We start from the raw sequence: 12,269 nt of genomic DNA on the forward strand, positions 1-12,269 counted from the left end.
TGAGTTACTTTGCAAGATCTGTAACACGTTTGGCTGGTGGAAGGCAGGAGAAAAGAGCCCTTGTTTAATAAATCAACTCAGTATGGTTACTGCAGCCCCCTGTTCTGTCACATGCAGCATTTTAAGAGGCAAGACATCCAGCACTGACAGCTGGTGGTGCTCCAGTCCCTGGCACTGCCCAGCATCTGGACTGGGAGGTTCTCAGCCTCACTAGGCTGCCCTTGCACGTCAGTTCTGAGAACAGAATGAGAATCCTGGTAGGTGCAGATTCTAGAACCAAGTGCAAATAAGCTCTTTACCTCTTAGTCTTCAAACTGTTTCTTTCTGTGACAGCATTGCAGCAGCAGCAGTCTTCCAGCAGCCTGTTGTTAAACTGTGCATTAGCTGACTCTTCTTTTCCCTAGGAAGATGCTGATCCATGCGTGGTTGTAAGTGCTCAACTATGCTGATTAGTTCTGGTTCAAAACTTACAGGCTTTCTGATGTACTGTGAGCAGCCTCTTAATGCTTGGATAAACAATGTCAGGCACCCACACTTCAGTATAGCACTTTAGATACACAACTTTTAATGGCTTTTCAATACAAAGACTGTTCAAATCAGATGGTGTGCCTGAAGGAAGTCAGACCGCACAAACAGTCCCATTTCTCTTCTGGGCTTCCAAGGCAGAGGGCTGAGCGCTTCTGCAGCCCCCATGAACGCGCAGCTTGTGCGTGTGGTGAGCACACTTCCCAGCCCCAGTCCTTCATAAAGCAGCCAGACCGCACCTCAGAACCTTTCAGCTGCTCTGCTGGCCACAGCCCTAATATTGCCATAAACTTTTGATGGAGGACTTCCTGCAGAAGAAAAAACAAGTCAGCAAACGTGGTAACACGTTACAGAAACAGCTCCCCTGCTGGTGTGCTTCAGTGTCCGTGTTAGTGGGGAGAACTTGCCCAGGAGTAAGATATACTCATGGTTAGCTAGTTCATTGATTACTACAAGCTCTGCATCAGTCCTGCTGGCAGCAGCTCTGCAGAGCAGCACCAAGCACTTTACGGCTGGTGAATGCTCCTTCACGGTGTGTTCAAAACAGCACTGCTCCCTGACACAGCACCCTTCGGGGAATGCAGCAGCAGAAGCAAAAAGCTAAAAATCTTCTGCATCATACAGAGGGCTTTGCAGGCAGAAACCAAGCCCTGGGCTAAAGGAAGGGGGAAGAAAACTAGGAATAAACAGAGTTCCTCCCCATGTCTTCCCCTGACTTCCCCTGACTCTTAAGCGCAGCAGGCAAGTCTCAGCAAGCTCCACACCCCCAAAAGCAGCTGTGGACACACTAGGGCACAACGGGAGTCCCCCAGAAAGCAGTCTGAAACTGCAGAGTCTCTTTTCCTGTAATGGAGAAGGTTAACTAATAGGACTTACCTAAAATTAGATTACAAATTGCTGTCCGTGCCATTTTGATGTTCTGAAAAGATCCTAAAATATGAATTTTCCTAAGAAAAAAATAGAGCAATGTTAATGGGGGATAAAGATTCTCCGTGGTTGCATAGTTAATAGCACATAGCTCAAGCAGGAGTTCAGAAGTGAGTATAGCATTCTGGATCAGTGTACTACTTTTCTCCACAGCTATAATTAAGAAAACTACAGCATAGAACCCATCCTCTAAATCTTTTTAGAAATAGATGTTTACAATTTGCAAGCTTAAGGCTATAGCAGCTTTAGAAAAGAGTGTTGCAGGGTTGGTGGGTTCAACTTTGATTACTCAGAGGAAGGAATTCTTCAACAGTGTGGAAACAATGCTTGATGAGCTGGTATCATTGTTGCCATAACAAAAGGTCAAATACTCAATTAATGTTCATTAAAAATTGCACTTAAAATATTTGTCTCACTGATGCTCTACCAAAGTTTATGGTAACTTGAACCATGGTGGTTCCTAGGAGACAAGATAGGTCAGTGAAGGGATTATACTGTCGAGAAGGAAGGAAGTCAATACTTACGAGTCAGCAAGAACTATTCGTGTCCTTGTTACATTTTCTATTGTGAATTTTGTTTTTCCACCTTTCCCTGCTATTCTCCCTATTGCTCTCGACAGATGATCTCCTTTCAAAGGTTTGACTAAAATGAGAACAAAACACTCGGTAAAACAGCAGTAGTACACAGCCCTCTGTAATGCTTCCCTCGTTCAAGTTTTTATTGAAATAACTCACTTTAAGTAACACTAAGGCAATTTTACTATTGGTGAAATATTACCTATGTTCACCTGTGTGACTAGAAGGGAAAAATCACACCAGTGATAAGTGACCATGAGGTCTGTCAGAGAAATCCACAACAGAAGGCATTCCCTTTGTTACAGGGCAATTAAGATTGAAGAAAGAAACAAGCAAGAGCACATGGTTAACATGAGTGGAAGCGACACAATTAAGTTTAGATGCTACTCTTCTTGGAGCCAGCTCCCTGGAGTCCCAGTAACGTGCAAAACAAACACTTTGCCTGCTTCCTACCTCTCTGTCATGATACTTGGAGGAACAGAGCCTGTTCCAGTTTAAAAATTTTTAAAAAATTATATATTCCCCAAAACACTCCTCCATGTGATGTTTATGTTAAAAAAAATAATTCCTGTAACGAGTCACATCAGTGGACAATCTGACAAAGTGCTATACTTCTAAGGATGAAGATTTTGAGCATTTTCTTGGGAAATCATTAAAAAAATGACAATCCCTTTAAGCCTCCTGTACCTAGACAATAATTTCATGTATTGACATGAAGATTTTCCTGCTCCACAAGGATAAATGACACAAATGGAGCAGGTAAAGAGACAGCAAGAACTCGCAGATGGTACACACAACTACGGGAACAGGAGCAGAAACCACTTACCATCTGTAACTTCAAAGGACTCTAGAAAAAGATCATCTAATCTGATGAGAGCAAGAGCATCCTAGAATATTAAGAGATTTGTTATCAGCACAAGTGTTACAGCACCACAACACAGGGCAAGCTTGTGTTTTCTTTCTCAGCAGATCACATGAATATTTCTCCATTTGATGTCTCAAACAGTTGGCTAAAGCTAGATCAGCTTCTTTTCAGTAGAAATAAAAACTTCTGTGTAGAGAACCCTGGAAATGCTTAGATCCTACAACATTTACCCAGACCCACCTTTACTACCAGAGTCAGTACAAGCCTGTGACAACAACCTGACTGTTCTGTACTACAAAAGCTTTGTTTTTTTTCCAAGTAAAGTTGGAATTTTGAACACAAATGGCTATTGGCTTGGACGAAAGCAAAATGTACACTCATACACTACCAGGTATTTCCTTCATTTCACAATTTTACTTGTGTGCTTTCTGAAGGCTTTTTATTCTGAATTAGTTTCAGAAATTAGCCTCCCACTTGTCATAATTCCAAACAAGCTTGTTTATAGGAAACCACCCTGAAGATTTTTATTTCTTAATACAATTTCTGGAGAGGCCAAAGATTTCAAGCAAGTTCATCCAACCTCCCAATCCAGCTGCTGGGGACTCACCTCTACTTGGAAGCCAAGTATAAATGCTTTCACAAAATCGGCTGCTTTCGTTAGAGCACTGAGATCCTTTGTCTCCTGACAAGTCTGCAAGACACAAAGTTCAGTTCACAAATTAAGAACATGCAAGTAGGGTCAGGCCTTGAAAATTGTTAGGATATGAAAGCTAACCATAAAGGACACATTGAGGTAATGCCCCTTCTATGTTGTATAAAAAAACAAACAAAAAAATTAGACCACAGAACAGCAGAGAGAAGAGATGGACGATGGTGGGAGACAACTTGAGGAACTTATTGAGATGCCAGTAGCATTGAGATGTTTTAGCAGATTACAGAACATGGACAGGTTCAATACAACATACAGGATAATAATAAGATTAACAAGGTATTTGAAACATGTACAAACCAACCTAGCAAAGCATTAAATATTTGAGTTTTTGTTTTTAAGTTTTAGACTTTTTTTCACCCTAGGAGAGGCAGCAGCATCTGCTGTCAGGCAGCATTCTTTACTGCTTGTCCTAAAACTCGGCCAAGGCCTTCCTCTGCTGCCAGGGGAAAAAACTGTGCATGCATTTACGTTTACAGACCTCAGGGGTGTGTAAACGTAGATGCATACACAACGCAGTAAAAACGCAGGGAAAAGTTGAGAAAGCATAGTCACTGAAGCAGTGGAAAAAGCAAGGCAAGATAACTCACAAAACCCACTGTTAACCTACATTCCTGGATCTTCCGTAAGAAGCCAGAGATACCGAAAGTTTTGGTGCCCCCTCCAAAGTCAGCTGGCTGCTGAGTGCCACATGTGCGCTTAGTCAGCTTCCGTGTCGGGGAAACGCCTCACAAATCACGTTCAGAGCAGACACTGGGGCTCTTCCTTAATGCTCAAGTAAATGTTCTCCTATAAAAGTCCTCCCCAAAAAAACACCACCCAACTCTAGAAGAGCCTTAATGCTTTTAGATTTTACGTGTGCAAATTATTTGCTTCTAAACACGTTTATTTTGGCCGCCGGTGCGGGTTTCCCCTCCCGGCTATGCCGCTGGACGCCCCGAAGCCGCCGGGCCCCCCAGGGGAGCAGCCGCGGCCGCCCCACGGCCCCCACCTTGATCTCCACGTTCCTCGTCTTCAGGTTGAAGCGGATCTGCAGCTGCAGGTGCTCCACCACGGGCGTGAAGATCTTCATCCAGTTCTCCTTCAGCGGCGTGTACCTGTTGGCGGGCACGGCCACCTTCCGCACCTCCCCGCCGCCGACCTGTCGCGACAGAGCCCTCAGGACCCCGCTCCGGGCGCCTCAGCCGGGCCGGCCCCGAGCCCTCCCCGCTCTCCGCTCACCCCCAGGCTCTCTGCAGGCAGCGCGGGGAAGGCCGGCCTCTTGCGGGGCCGCGGCTCCGCCATCTCCTCATCCTCCCCCTTCCTCTCCTCCTCCCGCCGCCGCCGCCGCCTGCTGACTGAGGTGAACCCATCCCCTCCCGCCGCCGCTTCAGTCTCCATAGCGACCCCCGTTAGCCGCTCTCCGCGCCTCAACGGCTGCAACGGCCGCACGCGGCCCAACCGCCGGAAAGCAGCCGTGAGGGGGCCGCTTCCGCCGCGCCTCAGCCCGCCCCTTCCCGCCGGGCGCGATGGCGGCGGCGGGTGCGGGTGGTGCGGGTGCGGATCGTCCGCAGGTGGTGTCGCACGTGCAGCAGGCGCTGAGCTACACGCTGTTCGACTGCAAGTGGGTGCCGCGCAGCGCGCGCCTCCTCTGCCTGGGCAGCGCCGCGCGCGGCACCGGCGTCCTGCAGCTGTACGAGCTGCGCGCCGGCCGCCTGGCGCTGCTGCGCGAGGTGAGCGGCGGGAACGGGAAAGGGCGGGAACGGCCGCGCCTCAGCGCTGAGGGGGGGATAAGGGAGGAGGATGGGGGGGGTCCTGAGGGGAGCTGCGCGCCCCCCGCTGAGCCCCGCGTGTGCTTTCCTGGTAAGATCGAGAAGGCCAAGCCCATCAAATGCGGGACCTTCGGCGCCGCCTCGCTGCAGCAGAGATACCTGGCGACCGGGGACTTCGCGGGGAGCCTCAATGTGTGGTAAGCGACCCGCCGCTTGTCGCCCCAAAATATGGGTGCTTCGGTCGGTGCTGCCCCTGCCGTGGTCGAAAGCGCCTCAGCGAGGCCCTTCGGCTGTAAAAGGGGCTGCTGCGTGGGTGCGCGGCTGTAGGAGGCTGCCTCCAGCCTTAATGTGACACCTGTGTTGCATGCACTTAGTGGGCTTGATGGGTTTTCCTGGTCCCTCAGTGGTTTGTGTAATAAGGTTTTATAGGTACTTCAGTCATCAATTAAGCAAGAGGGTCCAAAAAGCACTTTTTAAAGAAATTACTGCTGTATTTCAAGAATTATTGGTTCTGTGTTGGTGGAGCACTGAGAATGGCATGGATCAGTCCCTCCTTGAAAAGAGATTAAAGATGCAGCACGATGAGGGGTTCTCCAAGGATGAGAATCAGCAGGAAAGAGCCACAAAACCCAGAGGTGGATGCAAAGCTCCTTTGGAGGCCACTTGTCAGAGCTAGGTGGGAATAGGTGAGAGGTCACCTTAAATGCTTGCTGGAAGTAAAGCTCATGAGAGCGTTTTGCAGTAAAGCATTTTGATCTGCAACATGATTTGCTTTGAGCCCAGCATAAAAACCCATTCCCGAGGGTTGCTGTGGCGAATCCCCGACTGTTTTACAAATAGAGGAATCCAGACCTGAGCAAAAGCTTTCAGACCCGTCTAAAGAATCAGCCAAAAGAACCAAAAACGTGCTCATAACATTGACGCCCGTTATTTGAGTTCACGTACTTTGTGCTCACATTTCAATTTTTATACAGATCCTGACTGTCAAGGTAAATGCCATATTGTCTGTTCTTTTTTTTTTTTTTTTCTTGCCTAGGAATTTAGAAGCTCCTGAAATACCAGTGTACTCTGTGAAAGGTCATAAGGAAATCATAAACAGTATAGATGGTGTAGGTGGCTTAGGAATTGGGGAAGGTGCACCAGAAATTGTGACTGGCAGTCGAGATGGTGAGTTAGTGACCTCTACAAGTCTTTTTAATTATTCCAAGAAAGCAGCCTGTGAGCTGTGATGGCAGGGGACGCTCTGCCATCTGAACCAGTTACAAACCTGTTGCAACTGGTTCTCGTATGAAGTCTGTCTTTTGAATCTTGTCTGGGACAAGGGATCTGTAACTCTTGTAGAAGCTGTAGAGAAGCAAAAGATATTCTTGTCACTGAGCATGGGACAGAAGGAACGCAAAGCAGAATAAACACAAAATACCAGCTAGAGAACATACATCCTTAGCATACTTTTCATTTATTTCTGTTGTTTTGTTTTGCTTTGCTGTCCACTAAACCAGTCTGGCTTTCTGGAATTTAAAGAGATGCTCCTGTGTTTTGAATGACCAGGCTGAAGAGCAAAGGCCTTTCCTGGGAAAATGAGTGCAGCGTGGCAGCGTGTCCCTAACACAGAATCCCCTGCCCTCCTTTACAGGGACCGTGAAGGTGTGGGACCCAAGGCAGAAAGATACTCCTGTGGCTAACATGGAGCCTGTGCAGGGAGAGAGCAAGAGAGACTGCTGGACAGTAGCATTTGGTAAGGTACCAGATAATTACTGTTCCCCCCTCTAATGTGACCTCTATTTCAAGGTGTTATGGAATGGTTATTTGTATGGATGAGTCAGTAGCAGGTTTTGTTTTTCAGCATTATCAAATTACGTGTTTTTAATGTGTTTTTCAAAAGATGCCTGTTTTGTGATACTTGGATTTGGCCTAGTTTTCTTACAGTCTTTGGTCAATCACTTCCCAGATAAACTGTGCAAGCTTTATTCCTAGGTACTTCTACAGTCCTAGGTGCAGGAATCTAAAATTTGTGTGTCTAGGAATGTAAAAGCAGACAAGCTGCCTTGTCCTAACGTAGTGTAACTGTTGCAGTGCATGGAGAGCCAGCCGATCACTGGTGTAGCATAATTCCAACTGTCAAGCATTAAGGCATTAATTTAAGAGAAAATCCTCAAAGCTAGGAGCTAATTAAAGACAGAGATGCTTCACTTGGGCCCAGCGTTTTTCCTTTGAAGAGAACAAGCTGTCTGTGTAGTACACGGGCTGGTATTTCTGGATTAGCTCCATTTCTGCCTCCAGACTCAGGCAGTAAGTTTTACAAACTGCGAATAAGTGCATGGATTATAATAACAAAATTGATAGTAGGGAGATGATGTTTCTTGGCGAGAAGGTCCAGCTAAGCTATAATGCTCCTTGCTATTGAGACCTTTGTCTTCTGCTTTGACTAAGGGAGAGAAAAGTGGCCTCATACTTTCTTCTGCTTGCTTTTGAGTTCCTGCTGGTTGAGCCAAGGCCGGGTCCATCCCGAGTTACGCGCTGTCCATGCAGGTTAACTTCTCCCAGGCGCTGATGCACCTCCTTGAGCCTGTCTGCTGGGAGTCAGGTTTTGGAGGCAGGCTTCTGTGTGTCTGTGTGTGTCTGAGGGCTACTGTAACACCCAGGGCCCCCCTAAATGCCCGTGTCCTCAAAGGAGTCTTGTCCCTGCAACACTTCACGCGTGAGGGACCAGTTAGTGAACCGCTGGACTGCTCTGTGCTGCGGGGCCATTGTCCTGCCCGGGGAGCGTGGTTTATAGCAGCTGAAGCAGTCTGTGCAATTTAGGCAGCGCTTGGCAGGGGAGTAAGAATTTGTTCACGCTGTTTAAAGAAACAGACTGCCGGTGTTGAAGCTGTGTTTTCTGTACCTTTTGGGTTAGAAAACTGGCCTGTTCATTCAGTCTTACTGTCCCAATAGTAATGCTTTTCTGGCGTAAATCTAAGTTGAAATTGCAGGCTTAGGAGATCTGAAATTTATAGCCTAAGGAGGATCTCTGTATTCTAACTATTTCTGTCTCTGTGTCCAGGTAACGCTTACAATCAAGAGGAGCGTGTTGTTTGTGCTGGGTACGACAATGGGGACATTAAACTGTTTGACTTAAAAACTATGTCACTGCGATGGGAGACCAACATTAAGAATGGGGTAAGGTGCCATAAAAATACGGTTTCATTCCACCTTCAGTGTATCTGTGCTTTTGGGTGATCTTGTTAAGTCCAAGTTGGTGCTGATGTTGTAAAGATAACCAGAGATTTACAAATCACACACAAAATACTATTTTTATTTATTTTATTATTTTTAGCAGTGGCTAATTTGAAGGCTGAATGCATTTATTTTTATGCATTTCCAGGTCTGCAGTGTGGAGTTTGACAGAAAAGATGTAAATATGAACAAGCTAGTGGCTACGTCACTCGAGGGAAAATTCCACGTTTTCGATATGAGGACTCAGCACCCAACTAAAGGCTTTGCTTCTGTTTCAGAAAAGGTATGTGGAGACAGATAACTTCTGAAGAGACGAACTTTTGCAATATATGCTGCTAAAGTAGTTGGAAGCACTGCAGGTGTAAAATTACTGATAGGTGAGAGATGCCCAGGTTCCTAGGAACAAGCTGTGCAGTGGTGTGGCTGGTGTGGCCCAGGTGCAAGCAGCAAAAGGGCTCCTGTCTGTCCTGCCAGCGTTCACTGAAGCTTCCTCTCTTATACCTGGATTTTGGGTCCTGTTGCAGTTTCAAGTTTGTGCACTCAGCTGTGCCCCTAGTCCAGGAGTCTTGTATGTCGGAGGAGTATATCAAAGTGGGATGAGCATGCAGATTCAAATCTTAAATATATCCAAAAATAAAGTGAGCCCTATGCAAATGCTGTTTTAACCTGCATCACAAGACCTTGTATGAGCCACAGAAATCATTATTTCTCTTCAGAACCAAAGGTTTTTGGCTTGCTATACTGAGGGTGAGCGAAAGGAATATGTAGGGGAAACTTAGGGCCCTGGAAGCTCTTGAATGTGGAGAACTTAAAATAATCAACAAGAGTGGTCATAGACAGAAGACACAAGGTTGCGAGTATGATTATTTTTGGTGAACAAAATCTGATGTCAATTAGAAAAACTAATTTTTTTTTTTTGTGGTTAAGTTCTCTAGGACTGCCTAAATTAGAAAAATCTGAATTTCAGCTGAATATCTTTAAATCCCTATTTAACACATCTCCAGGCAAAGCAGATCAGATGTTGGAAGTATTTTGGTTAGATAACACAGAAGTATTTTCCAAATTAGAGTTTGTAATAATCAAAATATGAAAGTGGGATTTGTTATCATTCATTAGTTGCATCTAAGTTTTTTGTTTGTTTGTTTTTGTTTTGTTTTGTTTTTGGACACTTGTAAGCAGGTATGCATAAGGTCAGAGTATGAGTGTTAAGACTTTTCTTCAAGTGATTTCTGTTGCTGTGCGATCTTCCGTGCCCTGGCTGAGATATAAAATGTGAATTGTAGGTGTGTGTGTTGTGTTTGCGTAGTGTTTCTAGTATGTTCACTTGCAGTAATGATATTTAAGAGTTGTCAGACGTTGAAATTCCCCTTGTGGTGACCATGTCACTTAAGAGCCTGGGAATCAAGTAGTTCTAGAACTGTTCCAGAGGAACTGCAGCCACTTCACCTCCGTTTAGCTTTGCTCAGATGGCCCAAGAAGCTGAAGTATCACTGGTGGCCTTGGTAGGGCTGCTGCCACCTTATCTCTGTGGAGGAATAGGGCACACTGGGGACCTGACTTGGCCTTTTCTGTGTGGGGACTGGCAGGAGCAGGGGAAGGGGCCTCAGAATGGACGTTCCAGTGTCCACCGTGAGAAGGATGGGGTCTTGTTGTAGAAGTGACTCCAGTTTAAGAGTCTGTGTCCTTGTGAAGCTCATCTGTAAATGACTTCAGTATGATGCTTTTGTTTTTTCTTATTAGGCCCACAAATCCACCATATGGCAGGTTCGGCACCTACCGCAGAACAGAGATATATTTATGACGAGCGGAGGAGCTGGGAGCCTTCATCTCTGGAAATAGTAAGTGATCACTCTCCAGCCTACAACAGGGGAATAAGAAACCAAAACAATAATTTCTTGTTTTAAGAAGGAACCTTTCTGAAAATGGTGAGTTGGGGTCCTGCTTCCAAGCTCAGAATATCAAGTTAAAATTACTGCTTACGAGTACAGTAGAAATGGTGATTTTGGTGTCAGTACCCAATTCAGAATCCTGAATTGATTCCTTAAAAAAAAGAGATTGACAGCAGCACAGGTGAATTCTGCCCTTGTCACTTTTTGTAACATATTCAAGATCTAATTATATCTTCAGTTAACATGGTAATAAATGGAAGAAAATAGGTTTCTTAAAGTTTTTGTATGGTTGCAGTTGCATCTGTGAAAAATATCGAAAGCCTGGATTTGTAATGATCTTGTTGTAATGTTTTATTATATCAAAATAACTTAATCATCCCAAATACAGTGAAGTAGGTGCATCAGATTTCAGAGGGATAGCTCTGAGATGAAATTTTTTTGCCTGTGGCAAAAGCCAAACTGTTAAAAAATAAAGGGCTATAGGAGAGACATGCCAGGATTCAGAACTTCCTACCTCATTGTTTTGTCATGAAATATTTGCTAAGTACGTACTATAGATACAGCTGGATATGATGGCTCATTATTTGGAAGATGTTTCTTTGCCCTATCTTGAGAACAGCCCCTTTTGTGTGGTCTTTTGCAAACAAAATGATAACGATGTGTTTGTATCGGTAAATGTTAAGTGCTTGTTTTACTTTTCTTATTGCCAGTGAGTACCCTGCTCAGCGCTCCAAGAAGGATTCTGAAGGAGCTGAGATGGGGGTGGCAGGTTCTGTCAGCCTCTTGCAGAACGTGACCCTGTCAACGCAGCCGATCTCTAGCCTAGACTGGAGCCCTGACAAAAAGGGGCTGTGTGTTTGTGGTGCCTTTGACCAAACTGTGAGGGTACTGATAGTTACCAAGCTTAACAAAGTCTGACAGGAGAACTTGGATCTCCGATGAGAAAGCAATATAGTTTGCAGTCTGTAAATATGGGAGGGAGAGACCTCCTGGTTCTAATTTAATTTCTCCCTTATTAAAACTGGATTAAAGAAATAGAAACCAGATCTTTCTATTGAAAGTTCAGATACGTGCACTTAGAGTTGTTTGGCTGATTGCACTGCGATGACTTGAAGTGGCCTGGGCACGCAACTTTCACCGTCTGGAAATGTGAATTTACGTTAAAACAAGATGTGCCTTCGTGTTAACGCAGCCTGGAACTTCAGCGGTAACTTGAAATTGCTTGTGTTGGGTTTAACCGCAGCGCAGATCTGTTGGTGCTTGTTGAATGGTCTGGCTCTTCTGCATATAGTATTGTCCACATGCACTCGTGCAATGGGAACTACTGTGTGCTCCCTATAGGAACTCTTTGTGCTTAGTTAGAATGTTTGTTAAAGTGACTTAGGGGTCTTCAATACACTAGAAACCATAACGAATACTAAAATATTCAGGTTTAATTGAGTAGACTTCTTACTGAAGATGGTATTGCAATTAAGCTATTGAGCAAAATGCACTGTTTAACCATTTTAGTTTGGTTTTGTAACGAGTTTTTATGTTCTGTTGATTTTATATCTGTTTTTAACTTTGTATTCTACAAATAAAATTATATGGAGTGTTGTCTTGATATAAACAAAATGTTATTCAAACATCCAGAGATGTAGGGAAGGAATAGACTTCTGTAGGTTTACAAGAACAGCCTGTAATAGTTAGAAGTTCATCATTTTGCAGCAAAAGTTACTAAAACTTATATTTTTTTTTTTTCAAAAGGGAGGTAAGTTTGCCAAATCACTTTTTATTTTTTTTAACATTCAGTATTTCTTCAAAACCTGCTGT

The 12,269-nt window shown here is 44.8% G+C and overlaps 2 protein-coding genes across 2 annotated transcripts; one reads left to right on the forward strand and one right to left on the reverse strand.

Annotated features, from left to right (window-relative positions):
* Positions 1–540: 540 nt before the first annotated feature.
* Positions 541–5,121, reverse strand: PNO1 (partner of NOB1 homolog). The gene is made up of 7 exons (XM_084284956.1): positions 4,823–5,121; positions 4,593–4,742; positions 3,500–3,583; positions 2,854–2,914; positions 1,977–2,094; positions 1,402–1,472; positions 541–833 (listed from the first exon to the last, which is right to left on the reverse strand). The coding sequence occupies exons 1-7, from the start codon at positions 4,979–4,981 to the stop codon at positions 766–768; spliced, it is 711 nt and encodes a 236-aa protein (XP_084141082.1). The 5' UTR covers positions 4,982–5,121; the 3' UTR covers positions 541–765.
* DNAAF10 (dynein axonemal assembly factor 10) lies at positions 4,970–12,071 on the forward strand. Its single transcript, XM_084284955.1, has 8 exons — positions 4,970–5,313; positions 5,449–5,549; positions 6,389–6,519; positions 6,986–7,087; positions 8,396–8,511; positions 8,717–8,851; positions 10,309–10,406; positions 11,168–12,071. Exons 1-8 carry the CDS (start codon positions 5,110–5,112, stop codon positions 11,373–11,375), a joined length of 1,095 nt encoding a protein of 364 aa, XP_084141081.1. The 5' UTR covers positions 4,970–5,109; the 3' UTR covers positions 11,376–12,071.
* The last annotated feature ends 198 nt before the right edge of the window (positions 12,072–12,269 follow it).

The sequence above is a fragment of the Netta rufina genome (genome assembly GCF_964035555.1).
Source record: "Netta rufina genome assembly, chromosome: 3".
Taxonomy (NCBI): Eukaryota; Metazoa; Chordata; class Aves; order Anseriformes; family Anatidae; genus Netta; species Netta rufina.